Source organism: Drosophila santomea, chromosome X (genome assembly GCF_016746245.2).
Source record: "Drosophila santomea strain STO CAGO 1482 chromosome X, Prin_Dsan_1.1, whole genome shotgun sequence".
In the NCBI taxonomy this organism is placed as follows: Eukaryota; Metazoa; Arthropoda; class Insecta; order Diptera; family Drosophilidae; genus Drosophila; species Drosophila santomea.
In genome coordinates this window covers 9,451,512-9,463,856 of record NC_053021.2, presented here as the reverse complement: position 1 = coordinate 9,463,856, position 12,345 = coordinate 9,451,512, and the positions used below count along the sequence as shown (strand labels likewise).

The following is a 12,345-nucleotide window of genomic DNA, read 5'->3' as shown; positions in this document are numbered from 1 at the left end:
TATTGTTATTGTTTTTGGTCAGCTATCGATTAGCGATAGGCAGACTGGCCGCCAAGATACATGGCCAAAAGCTGACTGCTGCGAAACCAAGTGCCAAAATTCAAAAGCTTAACCATACGTTTATTGTAAAAAATATCTTCATTTAGTCTAATGAGCAGGCATTTTACAAATAGAGCCGCTAAACTTTGTACTTGAGGTTGGATGCTCTTAAGAAACCTAGAAATCGTTTTTTAATTCAATATTGTCTTAATAACCGAGGGTCTACTTAACAACCCTCTCTTTATATCCAACGTAAGTCCAAAAAGAAAGCCACGTCACTTCATAAATTCGGTTGCAACGTTTATTTGAAATCAAAAAACATTTGCTCAACACAAACAAAAAGTTGTTGAGGAGAAACATATTGACATGACTAATGAGTTGAGTGAGTGGCGTGGTATTTACAGCCTGGCAGAGAGTCGGTCCTCCTCCGTTCCGATCCCCTCTAGAAAGTACGTGGCTGGGAGCCAAAACCGAGGCCCACGCCGCGCATTGTGTGTGTGGCGGCTCGCGCCATTTCGTACTGCTGCTCCATGTTGGAAAACATGCGCTGGCGCTGCTGCACGTCCGTGGGCACTTTCGTTCCGCCCGCGGCTGTCGATGGAGCAGCTCCCACAGCGCCACTTCCCTCGCCTGCTGCACTCCCATTAGTGGACTCCGGCTGGTCGCCGCAGCTGCCACTGGCATCGCCATCGCCGGAGGAACCTGCATTTTTGATCCCCATCAGCCGCATAAACTTGGAAGCCACCTTGCCGTCCGAATCCTGGGAGAAGTGCGCGTTGCCCCATTTGTTCGCCGAGTCCTCGCTCTTCTTGGAGCCCCACAGTAGCTTGCGCTTCTGCTGCTGCTCCGCATAGCGGTTGGCATTGATGATGCCCGGATTGTAGTAACTGGGCAGCTGGATGGGTTCTGCGACAGGTGCTACTACCGCTGGTGTGCTCAGCTCCAGGGACATCAGCGAGGGTATCTTGGGTGCATAGTTGGGCGTCGGCAGCAGACCACCGCCGCCTCCGCCGCCACCGCCAGATGAACCGGCTGCCATGGCTGCAGCTGCTGCATTGGCAGCTGCCAGAGCGGCCGCTGCAACCGTTGCCGCTGCAGATGCATTAGTTGCCGTTGATCCTGCTCCTCCGCCAGATTTTCCAAGCAGCAGATGAGCTCCGGCCACAGCTCCACCGCGAAGTGTTGTGACTTGTTCTTCCTTCGGAGATCTGGAGCGGCTGCTGGAATCGCGTTCGCGATATTTGCGTGACTGCTGCGACTGATGGCGGCGACGAGCGGGCGGCGTGCCCGTGGGTGTGCGGGAATGGGACCGAGAGTCCCGGCGACGACGACTGCGGTCGTCATAGGAGCGACGGACTGATGCTGCATTAACCGCTGCAGCGGCGGCTGACGAGGAGGACGATGAGTTGTTGTGATGATGATGGCGTTCCTTGCCACTGTGGTGGCGGCTGCTCTTCTCCGAACGCCTGCGGTCGCGATCCTTGTCACGATCTCGCTCCCTCTCCCGATCACGATCGCGCTCCCTTTCGCGCTCCCTGTGGCTGTTGCCGTCTTTGGTACGATGGTGGCGATGATCGCCCTGTACATAACACAGATGATATTAGTTTGGCTATGCTGAATTGCTACGTTGATTGAGACTCTTCCTTACCTTGCTGTGATCCTTGTCACGTCCTTTGTCGCGACTCCGTTCTGGATCGCTGCGCTTCTCCCGCTCCCGCTCGCGATCTTTGTCCCTGTCACGCTCGCGGTCCCGTTCCCTATCCTTGTCCCGCTCCTGGCGGTGGCGACTGCTGGGCTGCGGCTCCTAGAACGGGACAAAGCAACCCATTGAGGAGAATTACATTAGAGCGAATGGATCTACGGATCTGCGCTGCCGACTAAGGATCTAGGTCTAGATGCTAGATGCTAGGATGCTGGAGGGGGGGAATGAAAGAGGATGTGGGCTGTGGGCCGCCAGCTGAGCCCGAGGTCCTTCCTGGGTGTCCTAGATAGCTTAGATAGTTGTTAGGTTCTATTTGATCGCTTTTTGTATACTCACTTTCGTGCGCCATGATCTCTCTCTCTCTTTCTTTCTCTTTCGCATTATCTCTCTCTCTCTCGCTCGCTTTCGCGCCACCAGTGAGTGAGTGGGTGGGTGTTTGTGTGTGTGTGTGTGTGTGTGCGGGCGGGCATGTGTGGTGAGTGTGTCCTGCAAATTGTTTGATTGTTCTATTTGTTCATGACTTTTTCGGTGGCTCACACACACCCACCAACACAGCCACACAGTCACACACAGGACTACACACAGTGGTGGTCATTACAAATGTGATCGATTGTCGCATTATCGAAGATGCTATTGGGTATCGAGCGATCACTACGATCGGTCTATCGTCAACTATCGTAGGTCAGGTTTGTTTTCATTTTTTGTTTTTGTCTGGTTTGTTTGGAAAATGGTTTTTCGTTTTGATTCGGTTTGGTTTCGTTTCGTTTACGTAACAACAACAACAATGATAATAAAATGGTAGAGTTTAGTCATTTAAATATTGATTGGCATATAAAGTTTGTAAACTTAACTAAGCTGGCCGAACAACAACAACAAAATGTGTAATCGCAAGCGGACCGACAAAACAGAAATTTCTTTCTTTTGATTTTTTGAGTTTTGGCTCATAACAATCTGGTAGTGTCTAAATTTACACAATTTCTGTTTGGAAGGGAAGGGTTGGAGCGCATGCAGTCGATCGTGGAGATCAGTATATATATGCATATATGTATATATAGGTATTGAATATTTCAGTTGAACACAGCAGCTGACAAAATAATAGCACAAGATTTGCTTATTATATCTGTAACTAAAGGTAACCTTATTCAATTAAAAACCAAGTAAAGTTAAGCTTCTCACTATCCGTTGTTTCTAAATGCAACATAAGCTTTAGAACCAAGACAACAGTATTGATTTAACGCACTGCTCTATGTTTGCCTACTTCTTTTTGCCATTAATTTATTTTTGTTGTAGCGATGAAGTACTTTAATGTAGTAGTTTCATACGAATAGCCCGCTTCCATGTATAAATTTATTACTTCTGCTGGCATTTGCCGAACGCATTGTGAGCTGCAGAAGAATGAGGGAACTGAAAACTAGGCTGCACTATTGATTTGATGCAGTGCCCTATTATTTGGCCCAAGTACACATCTTTCATTATTTACATGAACTTTTTTTTATTAGAATTTATAGAACTGGCATTTAAAAAGTACCAGAAATCTGGTACTAATGCTTGGTTTTGCTTTAAATATGCTTGGTTTTGATTTGATTGAAATATAAAAATTAAACGATTGATTTGAAGCGGACTGTGCTAACATTCTGCCCGCCACTGTCAGTGCTGCTGGCAGCGCAGTCGACGTTGACGTCGCCCTTTGCGGCAGCGGAAGGAAATGGAATGGACACATGAAAGATCCGCATCAGCATCCGCATCTGCATTCGCATCCGCTCCAACCCAAATCCACACACACACATGTGTATGGAGTAAGTAATACAGTAGCAATTGGTATATATATGGGGAGTAAATATCGATTTGGTGCAACGTCAATTCTTTACCTCATCAATGCGGCCTCTGCTGCTGCTCCTCTGACTCTGCTGCTGCTGCGACGTCGGCAGCGGCGGAGTGTGATGGCGGCTCTTTGTCTTCTCTCTGTCTCTTTCCTTATCGCGTGGACTGCTGCTGCTGCCATCTCTGTCGCGCTCTCGTTCTCGGTCTCTTTCTCTGCCGGCGTCGACGTAGCCGTAGTTATTATTGTTATTGTTGTTCTTCAGCTTTAGTAGGCTAGCAGTTGTTGTTTTTGTGGATTTAGCATGCGGCGAATGCTGCAGTTGTTGTTGTTGTGGTGCCTAGGGGAATTTTGCAACTATTAAGAAACAGCAAATTCGCATTATTTTACTAAAGCACTAGGATACTTGAACTAAATTAGAGGATTAGTGGTTTGATTTTAGCTCTTTTTTTTTTGTTTTTTTTTTTGTTTTTTTTTTTCGATTAATAGGATCAGTTATCTTCATTTCACTCATTCGCACACACACTGACACACACGCCTCAAATACGCAAGGGCAAAATGAAGAAGAAAAAAGTGATGGAAGATGTACATATGTGTACACAAAATGCGCTCTGACGATTCTGTTCTTTTTTCTGCTGCTTCCGGCCTTGCAGTGCAGGCATATTTACCCGTATCTGAAAGCCGGCATCCTCCTGGTCATCCTCACTACTATAATTCACCAAGGCCTCCATTCTTTGAGGCCAAAAATATGGTTTAAGCACCCGAGTGCGTCCAAAAAAAAAAGTAATCAATTGCTTGAGCAGAAACTAGTGGTGAAACTATTGTCAGATATGGCAAGTGTGACCAGACGCTTTTGATATATATCGATTTAATTTCGCTGCTTTCCATTGATAAATAACGGTAGATTTAAAAAACAGAAAAGTATTGTAAAACTAAAGTCAATACATTTTTAATACACTTTTCGATTCGCACAATTTTTCAAATCCAAATGGGTTAAAAATTGAAAAACAGTTTTTATTTTAGTAAAGATTTTATTATCTAGTTCAGTGCAATATTATTTTGTATAAAAATAAATAAATAATTTACTGTTTTGTTTTATTTCCTGAAAATGTATAGGAAGGTTTTCATTAATATCTATCACAAATTTGTTATCACGAAATTGAGTCCAAGAAAAGGTTTTGGCACACAAATTCGATCGGCCACTGAAATGTGGCTTATAAATATTGTAAAAAATTTAGTAAATTAACTACTTCTACACAACTACTACAAGTGAGGCATTGCAGTGCATGTTAAAAATTAGTTGTTTTATTTGGTGTTAGTATGAAATGAGTGAAAAGTTAGTGAAAATCAATTATTTGTTAACAATAGATATGTTTCAAGGATACCAAATAAAGGGTCTAGGCACAAAAAGATGTTTTAAACATTTCTGCTCTACATTGTCCTATTCCTCTGAGATTTTCCATTTTTGATTATTTAGTTCTGCATTTTTTCGAAGGCCCGGGAAGCGGTGGGAAGTTTGTTATGTTTAAGGCGAGATCTTCGATTTTTTTGAGATCATCTTTCGGTCCCTCCGATCCTCTAGCACCAACACTCAAAAGGGTCATTGTCGAACTCCCACTCAATTTGACCATTATCCTGGCGTTCTGTGGTACAAATCAAGTGAATATAAATATTAAATCTTTTGCATATGTTGACACAGGGCAAGCAAATGCTAAATACTACTTATCTAAGTATATACAAAATTAAAAACCAGCTTTCTATGGAGCACATAAAATGCATGATTGCGAAATGCAAAGAATACTTTTGGGATACTACAAGCTGTCCAAACTAAAAGTGGAAAAAGCCAATCAAATGTTACCAAGGGAAATTTGGAAAGTTATCAAAATGGCTGTCCTTACTTGTACCCGTTGCACCAGGACTTGCCTTGCGTCCACCAGCCTCTTCCCCTCCGCCAAATCCTCCTGGAGATGGTCCTTCCTCTATAGCTCTTGAGTAACGCATGGTCTGCTGGGAAAGGCAATGCATATAAACTTTGCAAACCAAGAAGCAAGTAAGTTCATTAATTGATCACCACCTGATTCTCCTGCTGCTCCGGGCGCATCGGCAGCGACCTGGGCACTCTGTCCACCAACTGTTGGACAGTAGATGAATGGACGTAAGGCTGCTGGAGCTGCTGAAGCTGCTGCAGCTGACTAAATGGGGCCATCTCGAAGAACGCCTCGCCGAGGAGGGCGTACATCTGCGCAGCTTGGATCTCGGTCGGCGACAGGTTGTCCGCGAAGAGATCCATCTTTGCAAAGGAGTTCACGTAGTTGGCATTATCCCACCAGTTCTCATATAGACACCCGATTTGGCTTACGGGAGGCGGCTCACTAATGGAACGCAAGCAACCAAGCTGCATGGGACAGCAATTCGGTATAGAGTACTGCGGAACAGATGCATTGACCATGTTCGAGGGCATCGAATAAGTAGAATTTTGCTGGGGCAATGCATTGTTTTTCATATATCTTGGCTTTCTCTGCATAAAGTTGCGACGATTGCATAACCATTTCTTCAGCTGATGGGGATCCACACTCCAAATGGTCTTGTTTGGCAGAAGCTTGCGATCGTATCTATAATTCTCCCACAAATACTTGGTGGCCTCCACAATAAGAACCATCTGCTCTACCTGGTAGCAGTAGAGGCGTTCCATATAGATCCGGTGCTTCTTGGACATCAGCATTTCGTAGCCAATGGGCTTTAGCGTTTGGTTAGCAAACGTATCCTCATCATCGGAATCGGCGTCCGTGTTTAGGAACTTCAGACCCAATGGGTTGCGTCGCAAGTTAGCGGAAGCCCAACCACAGAACTGCTTCAGTGCCTTGACATTCTGTGTGGGTGGCTTCATCACATCCCTGGGTACCTCGTAATACACTGGCACATCGGGATACCCATCCTCGAGATCGATGGGCATCGTCAATGGCGCATCGACTGTGACTGGCATGCCCAGGGATTCGCTTGGAGCATCAAATAAGGGCTCCGTCTCACCCTTTGGCTCCATGGGCTCCATGGGCTCCATAGGCTTCATGGGCTCCATAGGCTTCATGGGATCCATAGGCTTCATGGGCTCCATAGGCTTCATGGGCTCCATGGGCTCCATAGGCTCCATTGAATTCATTGACTTCTGCGACTCCATTGGCGGTGGCTGCTCCTTGGCATTCTGCGATTTGCCAGAGTTTGGCTTGCTTTGCTTGAAGAACTGATCATCGATGAAGCTGCCCAAGGTGATGGCGTGCGCGTTTTGGTAGTGGTAAATCGAATTGGGTATACAGCCCTTCTCCAGATCCTTGATGTAGTAGCTATTCCCACTTCCACTTCCACTTCCGGTTCCACTTCCGGTTCCACTGCTGCTGGCGCGTCTAGTCATCGTATTTCCGCTATCGATGCTGCTATTGTAGCTCCCACTGCTCTGCAAGTGGGCAAAGCGATTATCTGCGCAGAGAAGTGGTTAACAGATCAGTACAAATATATAAAGATAGCTGATATCCGAACTTGCTCAGGGGGTTTGTGTTTTTGAAAATTTCGAATGACAGTAAGAGCCAAAACTCAAAATCTCTAGGACATAGAAATTCACTCACACACATAAGAAAGTACACTTGTCACTCTTTAAGTTCTAATCAAATTCTTGTATTGTATTCCAACACTTGTCAAAATTACCTTACCATCAAGTTTATAGCTTATATTTTCCAATTCCTAAATTGCTAAATCCTAAATCCAAACTCCTTCAGGGAAAAATCAGAGTAGCTTGCGCGGTTGATTAAATATTTTCTCGGCACTTTGCATTTTCTCGGCACTTTGCATTTTCTCGGCTTGCTTTCTCGCATTCTTCGCACAAACATGCTTGACCAACACTAATGGAGCGAGATGGAGCGAGATGGCTAGAGAGGAAGGGAGAAGGACGCCATTTCGAATGACAATTTTCGCCATTTTTGCAAGGAATGAGCTTGTTGTTTTTGGACTTTCTCGAGAAGATTCGAGAAGCTAGGCGATATGGTAATCGGAGCACTTGTTTCATTACACTTTCGGTGTGGATTTGTTTGGCAAGCACAATTCCATGGTCAGCAAATTGAAGATTATGTTACTGAATGGCCAATTTGTTTATACATATGTACATATTTACGCCGCGGATTTTGTTTACGACACCGCACAGACGAGGAGATAATGCATAAATGGATACTGTCTACTGGCTTACCGTTGTTTGTCGGAACGAATTGCTTCGGATTGTTTGGATAGTGCCGTGTGGTGGCAACCTGAGGCGAGAAATTTGAAGTTAGCGCACATAATGGCCATCCAAAGATCCCAGTGGCCAGCATGCTGAGCTTACCATGCGTGTCGGGTTCCTCTGGCCGCTCCCAGCCTTGTTCTCCGTCTTCCCATTCCTGGGCACTCCAGCCTGCTGCGCATGCGCTGCACTTGGTGGCGTATGCACCTTGCTTTGCCCTAAAAGAAGTGGACCAGGATGGGGCTGCCCGGGGCTAGCCTGTCGCTTCTTCTGCCGCTTGCTAACGAACTTTATTATCTTCATGCTCCAGCTTTTATCCCGTAGAACGGCACTTCTGGTTTTGGCGATTTTCCGGAAACGGATGCCAGTCCACGTAGCAAAGGTAAAATGTCGTCTCCTTAAGCGATGAGCCGTTAAATGGCAGTGCAGCATCGATACGTAGGACATCAGGATATCGATGGCTTCAGTTCGTTTGACTCAGGGATCGCTTCCTTCTCCCTTCCCTAAAGACACGATACATTTGAATAGTTAATTGCTAGTTAATTCATATTGACTGTTCAGGTAATATTGACTCGAAATGTTTCCAAAATCATGTTCCGCTACAAAAGCATCGGAGAATAGATCAACTGCAGGATATGTGGCGCATGCGTGGATTCAGTTAGATTCACAGAATTTTGAAAGCTTTTTGAAAAAGGCGCTGCAATAGAGATGGACTGGAAGCGACACTGGCCACTGTGTATTTGTTATTTGAAAAAAAGGATTAAGTCGTTTCACGTAATATTTAAATTTCGTATACTTAGCACGAAAATGAATAGAATTTCTCAGTTAAATTATGCAACGATGGGTATTTGTTGGTGTTAAAGCAAGTTATATAGCACAAATGCACCAAAATGTATTATTTTACCGGAAAATTTTTAAATATAGTTATCACTGAGTCTCAATTTCAAATGCAACATGTTTGTATTTTCATGCGAGCTTTGCCCGATAACATCTCGAATTTCCGACTATCGTTCGTGAACTTATCGATACTGGATTTCCAGCGCCAGTCACGAGCATATTTATTATCCCCAAGGGCTGGCCACACTGCACGGAAGCGCGAAATTTTTTTTCGAAGAATTTGGAAGATTGCGATACAAATTCTCCCCAGGATTGGCCCAGCGGCAACGAGGCGACCATCATGACCGACGCAGACTATTTGTTCGCCCTGAACCTGCAAAACCAGCTGAACGCTGAGGCAGAGCCAAGCAACACAGCCGCAAGTGCGGATACCAGTAAAGTACGTAGTGGGAAATGGTAATCTGGTCAACAAAAAAACCTGGCTAATCTTCCATCTGCAGGACACAGACTATCAGCTGGCACGTAGGATTCAGGCCCTCATAGATGGGGGCGAGGAGGATGGAGCCAGCGAGCTGGACACCAGTCTCCAGTTCGTCTACCCCTCAAATCAGCAAAAATCAGTGAGTGTGCCATGAATATCCATGTTATAATCGAATCATCTTATATTCCAACCAGACAGCTATGGCTAACAATAAAAACCAACACAATAAAGCCTCTGCTCCAAAGAAACAGCCAGTGCGCGCCATTCAGGCCAGCCATGATGACTATCTCAACCAGACGATGAATCTGGTGCATCCGCAGTGGGAGCTGGTTGATCCCACTCCAGATATCTTCTCCATGTTCGTGCGCTTTGACGAGAAGTTCTTCCAGCAGCGCCTTGGCGCCGTCGCCCTCGAATGGAGCAAGAAGATGTACTCGTGCGCTGGAATCTGCTACCAGCGAGGCAATCGCTTCGTCAAGGAGGTTACCATTCGGCTCAGTGAGCCGCTGCTAAAGCTGCGTCCGCGCAAGGATCTCGTGGAGACGCTTTTGGTGAGTCCTATTGCACTGTTTATGCATATTTCGCAGTAAGCTAGGCATTGCCCTATTAATTGGCATCTTAAGCCTAGAGTATTGCATATGTACATAGTTATTTGGTATTACAGTATACCTTTTGTTAATCCAGCACGAAATGATCCATGCCTACTGCTTTGTGCTCAACATCCGCGAGGGCAACGGTGGCCATGGACCCAACTTCAAGCGCATTATGGAGACAATCAACAAGGTGGCGGGCACCAACATCACCGTTTACCACTCTTTTCACGACGAAGTGGCCGCCTATCGCACCCACATTTGGCGCTGCACGGGCATTTGCCAGCAGCGCACACCCTTTCTGGGCTATGTGAAGCGAACCAGCAACCGAGCGCCCGGTCCGAACGATCAATGGTGGGAAAAGCATCAGCGCGACTGTGGCGGCACCTTCATGAAGGTGGGTGAACCATCGAAACCCCCCAAACCGGAGTCCAAAGCCAAGGCTAAGAAGTCCACTCCAGCGGTGGCCGCGCCCAAGGATGACATACGCAACTGGTTTGGCCAGCCGGCAGCCAAGAAAGTGGCCACTGGCGCAGCTTTATTGGGCAACCTGGCGAAGGCCGTGCCTCCGACTTCTTATCCCGGACTCTCATCCGATCCCTTTGCCATGCCCAAGACACCACCTAATGCCACACGACCCAGTGGTGCGAACATCAAAAGCTTCGGCGATCTGAACAAGAGTGGCGAGGGCAGTGAACTGGCCAGATCAGGTTCGAAAGCCACCACTGAGATGAACGGACAGGGCTACAGTCTTGGTGGCTCTGGCGCTGTAGAAATTATTGATATTACTGATACTCCCGATCCTGCAACACTTCGTCAAATTCGACTGGAGCGTTTTAATGGAGCTGCTTCCAACAAGCAGCAGAATAGTTCTAAAACAGATATTTCCAAAAAGAGGCGTCGTGTTTCCAGCGATGGCGAGATAATAAGCTGGGAGTCCTACGATGATGATGTGATGGTCAGGGATGTCCATGTGCCCGTCATAAACTTGGGCGACAGCGATAGCGATGGTGAGCAGCCGGTGAAGGATGAATTTAAGGTGCCAGCTGGTAGGAGCACCATGAGCAGTCAGGAGCGCACGCAGAACATCAAGCGCGAGGTAATGGAGGATGAATTGACCTTCTGCGAGGATGATATTCTGTTAATTGATGATGAATATGACGATGAAGAAGCGGACGTAAATGACAGTCTTACAGCGGCTACGGAACTAGCTGATCAATCTATCATTGACGATTTTTTTGGAGAGGACACCCTGCTGAAAGAGTTCCAGCGTGAGAACGCCGTGCTGCCATCGGGCTCAAACTACGCCAATAATGTGGACAACGACATCGTATCTTGTCCCATTTGCTTTGAAAAGATGAAACGCACGCAGTTGGCCAATCACTTCGAGGGCTGTACAATTACGGTGCGCGTGGAACCGCCATCGTTTAAGCCAAAAAACAACCGACCAAGTGCCTCCAAGGACTTGGACACCAGTTCCTCCTCCTCCTCCTCGAGACCTTTCACATCACGCAACGCCAAGTCGAAATCAATGTCATCAAAGCAAATTCTTCGCAACTCTGGATACACAGATGAGGAGATCGCCGAGCTCAACCTAAGCTCCTCCAGCGACTCGACCACTTTGCTGTCCAGCGAGGATGAGCTTACTCCGCGTCAGCGCCGCCAGCGTAATCTCTACAAACAGACCTTTGGCTGTCCCAGATGTGGCCTGGAGTTTAAGGGCCATCAGCTGGAGGCGCATCGATCTCTTTGCCAGGGCCGCAAGAAGCGCTAGGACCACACGTCATTCAAGTACACATTTAATCTTACCATCAATTATTTAAGTTTTTCAGAATTCGTTTATATATAGTTTTCTTAACCGTTTAATGTTATTGGAAAATTCACTTTATGTTATTAAAAATCTGTTACAAGATGCGCCCAAAATATCGCACATTTTTCTTTTCCGCATAGCGCGTGGCCAGCGCCGGCCAGTGGACCACAAAGAGATCCGCCAGCGGCAGGAGCAGGCGTCCGCTCAGCGAAAGCGTCTCCACGCGGCAAAAGCTCTCCACAAATACGATTCTGGAGTGTGCGGGTAGGCGGCCGAGGAGGCGCCACAAGTAAGCCGCGTAGCAGAAGGGCACACAGGTGCCGGGTCCATTGCAGAGGATCAGCTGGGGGCGATCACGCCACACCAGATAGCAGCTCCACAAAAGTGCCCAAAGGCTGGTGAATATGCTGCTCAGCCAGGATTGGCCCACGTTGCGGCTGCGCGGCACCTTCACGAATTCCGCCTCCTGGGATGCCAGCGGCAGGGCCTGCCTGAACTGGCGCTCGGAGGTGGAGTCACTGTTGGCCAGGATCAGTCTAATCGGCTGGTACTTCTTCGTCTGATCGATGTCTGTCTGTTGCAGCAGCGCCTGGGTCAGCCGGCACATCTCCGCCGTGTGGCCGCCGGAGCCCAGTATTACGTAGGTGGGCTGAGGTGTACTGGTCGTCATGTTGTCCTCCGAATTAATCCTATTTAAATAAACAACACCAAAAAGCTTGTTTACATTTCAACTCGATTGCAGCTTATCGATTGTTTGAACCGGCATCTTCGTGAATCAACCACGAATTTGTTCCGTTGTTATCGAT

The 12,345-nt window shown here is 46.8% G+C and overlaps 4 protein-coding genes across 9 annotated transcripts; 1 reads left to right on the top strand and 3 right to left on the bottom strand.

Moving 5' to 3' along the window:
- Positions 1-318: 318 nt before the first annotated feature.
- LOC120456012 (arginine/serine-rich coiled-coil protein 2) lies at positions 319-4,397 on the bottom strand. 2 transcript variants are annotated; one of them, XM_039642568.1, is made up of 4 exons: positions 4,229-4,389; positions 3,610-3,900; positions 1,688-1,843; positions 319-1,618 (listed from the first exon to the last, which is right to left on the bottom strand). In XM_039642568.1, exons 1-4 carry the CDS (start codon positions 4,289-4,291, stop codon positions 482-484), a joined length of 1,647 nt encoding a protein of 548 aa, XP_039498502.1. In that variant the 5' UTR covers positions 4,292-4,389; the 3' UTR covers positions 319-481. The 2 variants fall into 2 exon arrangements, with proteins under 2 accessions (XP_039498502.1, XP_039498503.1); XM_039642569.2 differs by lacking the exons at positions 319-1,618; positions 1,688-1,843 and having other exon boundaries at positions 3,605-3,917; positions 4,229-4,397.
- A 460-nt stretch (positions 4,398-4,857) lies between these two features.
- On the bottom strand, positions 4,858-8,803 carry LOC120456046 (probable basic-leucine zipper transcription factor R). Of its 5 annotated transcripts, none has more exons than XM_039642620.2 (6): positions 8,726-8,803; positions 7,924-8,324; positions 7,792-7,849; positions 5,635-7,031; positions 5,459-5,567; positions 4,858-5,203 (listed from the first exon to the last, which is right to left on the bottom strand). In XM_039642620.2, exons 2-6 carry the CDS (start codon positions 8,266-8,268, stop codon positions 5,139-5,141), a joined length of 1,974 nt encoding a protein of 657 aa, XP_039498554.1. In that variant the 5' UTR covers positions 8,269-8,324; positions 8,726-8,803; the 3' UTR covers positions 4,858-5,138. The 5 variants fall into 5 exon arrangements, with proteins under 5 accessions (XP_039498554.1, XP_039498553.1, XP_043862542.1 ...); XM_039642619.2 differs by lacking the exon at positions 8,726-8,803 and adding an exon at positions 8,394-8,669; XM_044006607.1 differs by lacking the exon at positions 8,726-8,803 and having other exon boundaries at positions 7,924-8,669.
- A 61-nt stretch (positions 8,804-8,864) lies between these two features.
- LOC120456045 lies at positions 8,865-11,652 on the top strand. The gene is made up of 4 exons (XM_039642618.2): positions 8,865-9,097; positions 9,159-9,278; positions 9,334-9,690; positions 9,824-11,652. The coding sequence occupies exons 1-4, from the start codon at positions 8,999-9,001 to the stop codon at positions 11,501-11,503; spliced, it is 2,256 nt and encodes a 751-aa protein (XP_039498552.1). The 5' UTR covers positions 8,865-8,998; the 3' UTR covers positions 11,504-11,652.
- LOC120456047 (UDP-N-acetylglucosamine transferase subunit ALG14 homolog) lies at positions 11,574-12,297 on the bottom strand. The gene has a single exon (XM_039642624.1). It carries the CDS (start codon positions 12,207-12,209, stop codon positions 11,634-11,636), a length of 576 nt encoding a protein of 191 aa, XP_039498558.1. The 5' UTR covers positions 12,210-12,297; the 3' UTR covers positions 11,574-11,633.
- Between the last annotated feature and the right edge of the window lie 48 nt (positions 12,298-12,345).